We start from the raw sequence: 12,584 nt of genomic DNA, 5'->3' as shown, positions 1-12,584 counted from the left end.
AGTCGCTATCAAGGTTTATTTTTTCTTTTCTGAGAAGTAATTACTCACCAGTGCAGCTGAGCAACAAACAAACTGCGAAGAAGGGGGCTACACATGAGGAAAAAGACGTAAAGTCACTCTCTGTATGCACATTTTATGATATGTTTAATATACAGTTCACGTCAAATTATACCGCCGTTTTCATTATACAGGGTGTATGAAAAAGAATCATCCGATTTGGCACGTCTACATTTTTGAAACTAACAAAGATATAGGAGGTTGGTTCATTAAGTAATGCCCCACATTTTTTCCTCAGAACGTATATATTGTTAAGACTCAGAATTTTCTGACAATATACATCAACATGTCTTGTTCATGTCCTATTTTTCTACGTAGTCTCCATCACGATCTTTGGCTGTACCCCAATGTTGTGGAAGAGCATGTACTCCCCGCTGGTAAAAGCTCTTGTCCTGAGGGCGTAGCCATGTTTTGACTGCATAACTGTCACTTTCGTCATCATCAGAGAAAATCTTCAAGCGGCCCAAAGAGATGGAAGTGGGGGGGGGGGCAGGTCTGGACGGTAGGATGGATGCCGCAATGATGTACAACGCAGTTTGGCGGTGTGTTCCTGGGTACTCACTTATGTGCGGGCGTGCATTATCGTGTTGGATCAAGATTTCTGCTGGTTTCTTGTCTGATCGAACATGTCAAAAACGGTTCTTGAGTTTATTCAGAGTCTTCACGTATGCCAATGAATTGATGGTTGACTCCCATGGCATCACATCTACCAGAATGACGCCATCACAGTCCCAGAATACTGCCGTCATGACTTTTCCGGCAGAGAGGGTTGTCCTGAATTTCTTCTTTTGTGGTGAATGAGGATGATGCCACTCCATCGACGGCCTTTTTGTTTCCGGCGCCAAGTGGCGCACCCTGCTTTCGTCACTGGTAACGATCCTTGACAGAAAGGTCCTTCCGTCGGTCTCCGAACTTCAGATGAAATGGCTTTTCTTTCAATCTTGTGGTCCGCTGTGAGCATTCGTGGAACCCATTGTCAGCACCTCTTTGCATATCTGAGAGTCTCGATCACTGCAGACGCACTTCCAGTGCTGAGCGACAACTGTAGAGGCCACTGCTGAGTTGTGTTGCGCCGGTCGGCACGAGTAATGGCTTCCGCACCACTCAGAATGTCCGGAGCAGTGGCTGCGACAGGACGTCCCGAGCGTGGCTGATCACGGGGTTCTGTTTCTGGATTTCCTGAGGCTGTAACTCTCTTCACGCATGACCAGCTGTACTCCTATCAACTGCAACATCGCCATACACTGTGCACAAACGTTTATGGATATCCACCGCGGTTCGTTTTTCTGCACACAAGAATTCAATAACAGCACGCTGCTTGTAACGTGATTCGTATGTAGACGCCATTTTGACGCTGTACTACGGATCTGCCATCTGCCAGAACGGTTCGAAACTTCACCGGGCACAAAACAAACATAAAATGTGAAGCATCTACAGGGACATTTGTCTTTGTACATTAACGGACTTTTCAAAATAATGTGGGGCATTACTTACTTAATGACCCTCGTACAATGAATTTTCTTTTATCATTAACGGGAAACTCAAAAAGGTTTTTTCATACCATTTCGCAGGTGTTCAATATGCTTCCCTTGACATGAATGGCAACTGTCATTCCGATATTCAAACTGCTCCTCACTGCTGCTAGCATGTCCTGAGTTACAGCCTCCACAGCTGCTGTCATGCGATGTCTCAGTTCACTCATTGTTGTTGGTAGAGGAGGCAAATAAACACAGTCTTTTATAAACCCCCATAAGAAATAATCACATACAGTAAGGACCGTAGACCTGGATGCCAGTAATGTAAGGGTGAATCATTTGGTCCATTGCGATCGATCCATCGTTCAGTAATCCTTTGATTTAAAAATTCCCGCACTTCCAATTGCAAGTGTGGCGGTGCCCCTTCCTGTTGTCGTTCGAATCAGTCTCCAACTGTGGGACAGTAACACTCACAAACATATGGAGATATGTGCTTCCTGTAACAGAGTTCTCGACAAAGAAACACGGACCGTACACCTTTTCGTGTGAAACTGCACAACACACATTAAATTTTGGAGAATCCCTCTCATGTTGTACAACTTCATATGGTTCTTCCGTACTCCATACTCCCGCAGCATTATGGTCCACCTCTGCATTAAGTGGAATGTTGCCTCGTCACTTAACACTAAGGGCGGGAGAAAACTGTCACCCTCCATCTGGCTGAGAACGAAATTACAGAACTCCACACGTTGCTGCCTGTCACATTCACGAAGAGCTTGCATTAGCTGAATTTTGTATTGTATCGAGCACAAACGTCGACGCAACACACGCCAGACGGAAATCGGGAACATGTTGACTTGTCGAGCTGCACGGCGAACGGATTTCTGCGGACTCCTTGTGAAACTATGGCGGATGCTTTCGTCGTCTGTGTCACACACTCGGGCACGGTCCGGCGATTCGCCTTTACACAAACAACCTGTTTCTCGCAATTGTTCGTGCCATCGTCTAATGCTCTGTGCTGTAGCTGGATCCACACCATACCCAGTACGAAAGTCACGCTGAACAGCTATTACCGTCCCGCACTGCACAAAACGTAGAACACAAAACGCTCTTTGTTGTCTTTACTAGTACTGAAGTGGGTGCACACTACTGCTACTTGGCGAGAACCATGTAAAACTTTGTTTTCTCTTTCCATCAGTATATTATTCACGCACATATCTCAAGTAATGGAATAGGTGCATTTTTATCGGGTCATAGTATTTTACACTTAGTTGATTGGAATCGAGAGAAGGTCGGAAAACTAGGAAAGTACTGCTGCAAGTACTGCTGAGGAAGAGGAAGGGTTATTATATGCTGCTGGAATTGCAGATTGATCGGAAAGAATTTTACATTATTGTTAACTTCCTTGAATTTCTAGTTTGCGAGAATTTATTTTTCAAACGCGTTTATCTCGAAATGACTTTTTCTACACTTGCGTGCAGTCTAACTCAAAAAGTACAGAACCTATCATTACGAAATTTGATAGTATGATTCTTTATAAAATTATGAAATATTTGAACCACCGTGTGAGATGATATCATGGTTTTAAGAGTATTTTTCTTTGCTTAATTAGAGAAAAACAATCCTGAAAATCGAAATAAATTCTTCCAACGCCAGCAGACATTTTAATATTCATTATTTTCATCTGCACTGAGCTTCATATTCTTAGAAAACAAGCTATTAATGTAAAATCAAAACCTTTTTGATATCTGATGAAAATCGGAATGGCTGCACTGCACACAATTGGAGAACTATACTCACAACCTTCAGAGGACATCACAGCCTAAGTTTGTTAATTTTGGCTGAAATTATTGAAAAAAATCACAAAAACTGTTCGAAATATGAAGTAAGTGATATAAAAATTGCTTAAAATTCTAATTAAATCTTCCTACCCCAAAAGAATCTCGAAAATTCGATGTCAAACAGCTTCCTCGTGTGGTTTCCCCCCTCAATCACAAGATTATCGACATCTTTTTACACCTTCGGGCGCGAACGCCTTCTCCTACAAATGGAAGGATATAGAGACGGGCAGGGACCGTTTGGAAGAGCGAGTGAAATGTAGCAGTCGAGATCTTCTCAATTTTGTAGCTCTACAAATCTGGTCATCAATCATATGGCGCATCGCTGGATCGGGACCACTGTCATGGCTGGACGTAGTGCTGACGGCGAGTGCGAGGCGCCTCCAGAGGGCGAATAATGTTCTGTCCAGTGTGCGTACCTCGGAGAAGGAGAGGGAAAGGCCACTAAAATAAACACCTCGTGGTGGGCAAGTACGTCGCTGTGAGAATGCAGTGGGCAGAGGCTGGGAACGAACAGCATCTGATGTGGCCCACGTGGCTTTCTACTAGTCAGAGGTTCCAGCCACTCTGTTCCGCAATCGCTCATCTCAGTCTCTGCAGTTTCGGTGTTCGTGCGATGATTGAAAGGAGGGACCGCACTTCGCGGTGAAACATTTTAGAAATACCGAATGCATCACTTTGCATTACGATGCCAGTATGGCCACTGGATGACACAATACGCGACTTGAATTCACTTACTGGGTTTGCGTAAGATCAAGATTTCTTAGTGCTTAGATTAAGATGAGACGGGAAAAATACTTCGAATGTCAGACCTATGCAAGGGTTATCTTTGGCGGTGCGGAGTGGGGAGGGAGAAGGGGTGGTGGAGGTGGGGGGGTCTCGAGGAAAACTGCGGACAGAGTGGGTGGGAGGCGGCAGCCCAGTCCAGGACAAGAGGCGAGTCTCGCTGCCGACCACCACTGCACTGGCTGCCGCGGCGCCCGACGTGTCTGGTGAGTCTCCACATACTCCTTCCACAACGTAAAGTGTAACTTCCCTCAATCTCCTGTTCTCAGTGTTGTCCACACTTAAAAGCGGCAGGTATGAAAACGGGGAAAAACTAAAGTGAGACCGAGCTGTTTTTCTCTTTTCCCAACTATTTTCCTCTGCCTGTAGCAGTGACAGCTCTTATTATGAACTCCTGTATTGTCTCCTCTCAGCTATGATCTTTGGTAAATACTGATTCATACAGCACAATGGAAATAATGGTGCTAGTAGCAGTAGTTTTTATTGTCCCGAGTTGCATGGTTTTGAAAGTGGTTTCAGAACGAATGTTGCTTTTCATGTATACTTGTCGGATTTAAATGACAACTGAAGCAGGCGAGGCTTCCGCAATGAAGTGGGACAAGCATGTAACGGCAGTTGTGGGGAAGGCGGATAGTCGTCTTCGGTTCATTGGTAGAATTTTGGGAAGATGTGGTTCATCTGTAAAGGAGTCCGCTTATAAAACACTAATACGACCTATTCTTGAGTAATGTTCAAGCGCTTGGGATCCCTGTCAGGTCGGATTGAGGGAGGACATAGAAGCAATTCAGAGACGGGTTGCTATATTTGTTACTGGTGGGTTTGATCATCACGCGAGTGTTACGGAAATGCTTCAGGAACACGGGTAGGAGTCTCTAGAGGAAAGGAAGCGTTCTTTTCGTGAATCGCTACTGAGGAAATTTAGAGAACCAGCATTTGAGGCTGACTGCAGTACAATTTTACTGACGCCAACTTACATTTCGCGGAAAGACCACAAAGATAAGAAAAGAGAGATTAGGGCTCGTACAGAGGCATATAGGCAGTCATTTTTCCCTCATTCTGTTTGGGAGTGAAACAGAGAAGATGCTAGTTGTGGTACGAAGTACCCTCCACCACGCACCGTATGGGGGATTGCGGAGTATGTATGTAGATGTAGATGTAGAAGTTTTCACTACGCACCTGAGTGTGCCCAAGATGAAACTTCCTGGCGGAGCACTTTCCCGCGAAAGGCAAAGTTCCCGAGTTCGAGTCTTGGTCCGGCACATAGTTTTGATCTGCGAGGACGTTTCAGGCGACAGTTGCCGGAACACTTCTACAGAGTGGTAATGTATGTAACATCTGTTTGCCAGCAGGAAGAAATTCAGATGCTCTGGGTTCATAAATGTTTTCACTAAACTAAGTAACAACATGGAGGAAAGCTGGATGTTCAGTTTATGTGCAGGCTGATTCCAGAAGTTTACTCAACAACGTTGTGCACAACAATAGGTGTTCGAAACGACGACTAATTGGAACGCCTGCAGCCTTATCTGTGCAAGTACGTGACGTACACGATGCCACATATCCCAGTCACTAGATCGAATGGGGAGACCAATTTGCATGTCTCCTGCGCTCCCCTCATCGGAAGCCTCTTAATGTTTTTTATCTCTTCTCATATCAACAACATCGTCAACATGACACGGTGTCTGTAAAATTTCAGTTTCGTTAACACATGTTGCCGTAAAATCTGCAGTCCGTCACTGAAGTTGGATGGCGTCACTTTATTTGATGTCACACTTTTGAGAACATGTGTTTTGGTCCTGACATAAAATAATTTGTGCAATACTTAATCAGTTTATTACTTCCCATTCGCTCAAGCACCAAGTCGGTACACTCTCAAGTTTTATATCAACAATTGCTGTAGTTCAAAGTCTCACTCTATTTCTCAGACGAAATAACTCTTTTATTTCTCACACATTCTCTCTTAGTGTAACGTATACCCGTGATCTGTAATAACTATTGGTTCCTTCTCGTACTTCCCTTGTCTCCACACTTTTTCTTCATAATATTATATCGTTTCCGTCGATACACAGGTGAAATTTGAGTTCTTGGACCATTTCTCTTTCCTTCTGTCTTCTGACTTCTCTGTCGATAATTTCGAAACGAATAATGGTCTCTCCACACAATTCTGTATTTTAATGCGACAGTGCTGCTGTGTTACTTTGCTGGCTACTTTACCTCTTCCTTAGTCCCTGAGTGCTCAAACTACTTCCACTGCCTGCGTGCTATAGTTCTTTTCCCTCCGACTATTACTAAACTCTTCTGAGTAAAATCATTACTTTCCCTACTAATAAAACAAGACTCTCCTTCGGCCCACCTTTACATAACCACATCCCTGGTTCATCTAACTCGCTTTCGTCTTAAAAATATTTGCACAGGTTAATATTCTCATTTCGGACTAAAGTATTCTCTTTGACGCACGAAGCAATAGGAATTTTATACACACTGCGTTTAATTTAGTTTAAGATCTGAAATGCATACTTCTGTTGGCAGCAGGTAATTATTGCTTGTCTGAAACCTCACTTTAAAGTCGCTGGAAGGCGACATAGTTTTATGAGGATTTACAGCAAGAGTGTGCCTTTTACCGATGTCTTTATGGGACCTCGCATGCCATTTTCCCCCATTCCGAGGTCAGTTTCATTCCGGCGACACCCTACGATTACTGTTATGTAGGTCAGACTTCACCAATGGAGAAAGGATGCCATTTAATACTACATCTAATTGATTTCCCTGTATAACTTTGTCGCCCTCACAGTCAAAGACTTTGGTAACTTCAGAAAATATACAGCGAGATCTTTAATTTTGCTTACCTCGCCAATCGTTCAGTTTCTGAGATTCGGTAGTGTTTTCTCGATACACAAATTTTTGCGAAAGGCAAACTGAGCGGCTGTTAAGAAGTTGTGGTCAGTCACACAAATCAGTATTGTATCCGAGCCACATTCTCATACAGTTGTGAAAAGAATTGAAGGACTCTAATAGGTTTGTAACAAGCTTCGATTATCTGCATTTTTCAAAATGGTTCAAATGGCTCTGAGCACTATGGGACTTAACATCTGAGGTCATCAGTCCCCTAGAACTTAGAACTACTTATACCTAATCAACCTAAGGACATCACACACATCCATGCCCGAGGCAGGATTCGAACCTGCGACCGTAGCGGTCACGCGGTTCCAGACTGAAGCGCCTAGAACCGCACGGCCACAACGGCCGGCATCTGCATTTTTGGAGATCTCTGTTTCCACACTTCACTGAAGTCTGTCAGGAAGTATGGCCCCAGTCATTAAATGATTAGATACAGACTTAATAACTCAGCACCAGATTAAAATAGAAATAAATCTATTGCGCCTGTACTGGGTTTGTTCCCACTTTGAAGAAGTAACCAGAATCGCTATAGCAGAGACTGACACGGTTGAGGGTCGGCCCCACACCGTAATCAGGTTATGAGGGAGAAAATGTGGTACTGAAAAACTGTTTTTCATAATTTTTTAGTTTCTCGTCGTAATAAATTGTGCATCGTTTTCTCAGCACATTCCCCATCCATAAAATTAGTTCCTCTTAGCTCAGACACTAAGTACGGACTTGGTTACAGCAGTTATAGCTGTATGACGTTCAACTTAGCGACTATGATATGTCGGCCATTATCTGTAGAAAGACAGGAAGGACTGAAAACTGTACGTCTGAATGTTGATAAACTGAGGATGAAATGAGGTAACAACACGTGATCACACTGCCATGCATGTATTGACCAGGCATGTAAGCGTACTTTGGCATTTGTGTGTATTTGTTGTAGTAATGGTGTTAGCAGTAGTAGTAGTTTTTTGTTAGTAGATCACTGTTTACAGGCATATCGGACACATCTTGGTATTACAATCTGGGAACGATAAATTAAGGTAATTCACATACAGAGACATTTACAGGCTTATAGGTTTAGAATGGCAAGAGTGTGACAAATAGTCACCCGCGGCCTTATAGTAGGAATAAACCTAGCAGTTACCTGAGATGATTTACGGATACCACGAAAATCTAAATTATGGTGGGAGAATGAAGAGCGGACGATCCTCCCTCCCGAATATCAGGCCAGTTGGTTAAAGACAGTGCTACCTCATTCGGTTTATCCCTTGCGTACAATACTTCAGGCAGCAGGGAACTCGGTTGGATGGGTAAGGAGCGGGTGGCCAAATGAAACAATCTAGCACACAATACGTATTCATCAAACAAAGTCGACATCTAGAAAAATTACAGAAGTCGATCATTAAACAATTATGCATGTTACATGATCACAAAATTTAAAGATACTTATTACTCTGAGGTCATCTAGCAAGATTACTCATACTTCACAGAGCAACAGCAGAGGTTGCTTCGAACTTTCACCGAGACAGACATTTAGTTAAATTCAAACAGAATGAAATTATTTGTCAAAAAACGAAGGAATCATTAAGTGAAATTAAATGTATATGAAAACAAGGGAACTACAGCCATAATTCTTCCCAAGGGCATGCAGCTTTATTGTATGGTTAAATGATGATGGCGTCCTCTTGGGTAAAATATTCCGGAGGTAAAATAGTCCCCCATTTGGATCTCCGGGTGGGGACAACTCAGGAGGCCATCGTTATCAAGAGAATGAAAACTGCCGTTCTACGGATCGGAGCGTGGAGTGTCAGATCCCTAATTGGGCAGGATGGTTAGAAAATTTAAAAAGGGAAATGGATAGGTTAAAGTTAGATATAGTGGGAATGAGTGAAGTTCGGTAACAGGAGGAACAAGACTTCTGGTCAAGTGACTACAGGGTTATCAAAACAAAATCTAATAAGGTTAATGCAGGAGTAGATTTAATAATGACTAAAAAATTTGAAACGCGGGTAATTTACTACAAACATCATAGTGAACGCATTACTGTGGCCAAGATAGACACGAAGCCCACGCCTACCACAGTAGTATAAGTTTTTATGCCAACTAGCTCCGCAGAGGATGAAGAGATTGATGAAATGTATGATGAGATAAAAGAAATTATGTAGATAGTGAAGGAAGACGAAAATTTGATAGTCATGGGTTACTGGAATTCGACAGTACGAAAAGGAAGAGAAGGAAAAGTAGTGGGTGAATATGGAATGGGGATAAGGAATGAAAGGGGAAGCCACCTGGTAGAATTTTGCACAGAGCATAACTTAATCATAGCTAACACTTGGTTCAAGAATCATGAAAGAATGTCGTATACAAGGAAGAGGCCTGGAGATACTGGAAGGTCTCAGATAGATTATACAATGGTAAGACAGAGAATTACCAACGAGGTTTTAAATTGTAAGACATTTCCAGGGGCAGATGTGGACTCTGACCACAATCTATTTGCTATGAACTGTAGATTAAAACTGAAGAGACTGCAAAAAGTTGGGAGTTTAAGGAGACGGGTCCTGGGTAAACTGACAGAACCAGAGGTTGTAGAGAGTTTCAGGTAGAGCATTAGGGAACGACTGACATGAATAGGGGAAAGAAATACAGTAGATGAAGAGTGGGTAGCTTTCAGAGATGAAATAGTAAAGGCAGCACAGGATCGGGTAGGTAAAAAGACGAGGGCTAGAAGAAATCAATGGGTAACAGAAGAAATATTGAATTTAACTGATGTGAAGGAGAAAATATAAAAATGCAGTAAGGAAGCAGGCAAAAAGGAATATAATGTCTCAAAAATTATATCGGCAAGAAGTGCAAAATGGCTATGGAAGGGCAGCTAGAGGAGAAATGTAAGGATGTAGAGACATATATCACTAGGGATAAGATAGATGGTGCCTACAGGATAGTTAAAGAGACCTTTGGAGAAAAGAGAACCAGTTGTATGAATATCAAGACCTCAGATGGAAACCCAGTTTGAAGCAAAGAACGGAAAGTAGAAAGGTGTAAGGACTATGTACAGGGTCTATACAAGGGCGATGCACTTGAGGATAATATTCAGAAAATGGAAGAGCATGTAGATGAAGATGAAATGGGAGATATGATACTACGTGAAGAGTCTGAAAGAGCACTGAAATATCTACGTCGAAACAAGGCCCCATGAGTAGACACCCTTCAAATAGAACTACTGATAGCCTTGGGAGAGACAGCCCTGACAAGGCTCTACCATCTGCTGAGCAAGATGTATGAGACAGGCAAAATACCCTCAGACTTCAAGAAGAATACAATAATTCCAATCCCAAAGAAAGAAGGTGTTGACAGATGTGATAATTACCGACCCGACAGTTTAATAAGTCACAGCTGCAAAATACTAAAAAGAATTCTTTACAGACGAATGGAAACACAAGTACAAGCCGACCTCGGGGAAAATAAGTTTGGATTCCGTAGATATGTTGGAACTCGTGAGGCAATACTAACCCTACAACTTATCTTAGAAGATAGATTAAGGAAAGGCAAACCTATGTTTCCAGGATTCGTAGACTTAGAGAAAGCTTATGACAATGTTGACTGGAATACTCTCTTTCAAATTTTGAAGGTGGAAGGGATAGAATAGCGAAAGGCTATTTACAGTTTGTGCAGATACCCGATGGCAGCTATATGAATTGACAGGCATGAAAGGGAAACAATGGTTCGGAAAGGAGTGAGACAGGGTTGTAGCCTATCCCCGCTGTTATTCAATCTGTATATTGAGCAAGCAGTAAGGGAAACAAAAGGAAAATTCGGAGTAGGAATTAGAATACATGGACTAGAAATACAAATTTTGAGGATCGTCGATGTCATTATAATTCTGTCAGAGGCAGCAAAGGGCCTGCTAGAGGAGTCGAACGGAATGGACAGTGTCTTGAAGGGAGGATATAATATGAACAACAACAAAAACAAAACGACGATAATGAAATGTAGTTGAATTAAATATGGTGATTCTGAGGGAATAAGATTAGGAAAAGAGCAAAATAACAGATGATGGTCGAAGTAGAGAGGATATAAAATGCAGATTAGCATTGGCAAGGAAAGCATTTCTGAAGAAGGGAAATTTATTAACTTCTGGTATAGACTTAAATGTGAGGAAGTCGTTTCTGAAAGTATTTGTGTGGAGTATAGCCATGTATGTAAGTGAAACTTGGACGATAAATAGTTTAGACAAAAAAAGAACAGAAGCTTTCAAATGTGTTGCTACAGAAGAATGCTGAAGATTAGATGGGTAGACCACATAACTAATGAGGAGGTACTGAACAGAATTGGGGAGACGAGAAATTTGTGGCACAGTTTGACTAGAAAGGATCGGTTGGCAGGAGATGTTCTGAGGCATCATGGGATAACCAATTTAGTACTGGAGGGCAGTGTGGAGGGTAAAGATCGTAGAGGAAGACCAAGAGATGAATACACTAAGCAGATTCAGAAGGATGTAGGTTGCAGTAGGTACTGGGAGATGAAGAAGCTTGCACAGGATAGAGTAGCATGGAGAGCTGCATCAAACCAGTCTCTGGACTGAAGACCACAACAATAACGAATATATACCAGGCTTCCAGTGAAAGAAATTCATGACACAGTAACCAATATCAAACGATACACTAGTTTCATAAATAATATAATCAAAATGTCTTAATCAACCATATGGAGACATTCTAGACAAGCAACGGCTGCAATAAGAGCTTATACTAATTACGTTTTCCATGTAACTTAGCCAAGTGAATTATTTGCGGAATATGACATCACTTGAACGCTATAATGGTCGGTCCGTGAGACAGTTCCAAGTTTTAATGCATTTCCCGAAATCATGACAAAGCTCTCCGTTCAAACTGGCGAGTTAATGGCTACATATATTATTTAACAAAAACATACGGTCCAAAGGTGGAAGGGCTGGCCGGAGTGGCCGTGCGGTTCTAGGCGCTCAGTACGGAACCGCGCGACTGCTACGGTCGCAGGTTCGAATCCTGCCTCGGGCATGGATGGGTGTTATGTCCTTTAGGTTGGTTAGGTTTCGGTAGTTCTGAGTTCTAGGCGACTGATGACCTCAGAAGTTAAGTCACATAGTGCTCAGAGCCAAAAGGTGGAAGGCTCCCCGAAAACACATAAATGAGGCATGCTAAAAGCTGCCAAGTCTCGTCAGTAATTAATCTTGTGCCCAGAATCCAACGAAACAGTTTGCTGATGTGGAGATTTAAATATGGACCAACAATTATAACTGTTGCCACACAAGCTAGCACACTGTGGAACTAATTTTTACGCTCCCTCGGGTTCAGCAACTCCGGTGGCCAAACATCCGCCACGAAGCAATGTTCTACACTTGTCCGTTTAAAACAACTTCGTCATATTAAAACCGTGTGCCGGACCAAGACTCGAACTCTGGACCTTTGCCTTTCGCGGACGAGTGCTCTACCATCTGAGCTACCCAAAAACCACTCACGCCCCCTGCTCACATCTTTACTTCCGCCAGTACCTCGTCACCTACTTT

The 12,584-nt window shown here is 42.6% G+C and overlaps 1 protein-coding gene across 1 annotated transcript in view; it reads left to right on the top strand.

The window, feature by feature from the left end:
• The first annotated feature begins 4,184 nt into the window (after positions 1–4,184).
• LOC126212649 (ankyrin-2-like) overlaps positions 4,185–12,584 on the top strand; it is an 82,433-nt gene continuing 74,033 nt past the window's right edge. Inside the window, exon 1 of the mRNA XM_049940074.1 lies at positions 4,185–4,362. Coding sequence (XP_049796031.1) covers positions 4,185–4,362 — 178 coding nt within the window. The remainder of the gene's footprint in view (positions 4,363–12,584) is intronic.

This window comes from Schistocerca nitens, chromosome 11, assembly GCF_023898315.1.
Source record: "Schistocerca nitens isolate TAMUIC-IGC-003100 chromosome 11, iqSchNite1.1, whole genome shotgun sequence".
In the NCBI taxonomy this organism is placed as follows: domain Eukaryota; kingdom Metazoa; phylum Arthropoda; class Insecta; order Orthoptera; family Acrididae; genus Schistocerca; species Schistocerca nitens.
This window is presented reverse-complemented; position numbering and strand designations above follow the sequence as displayed.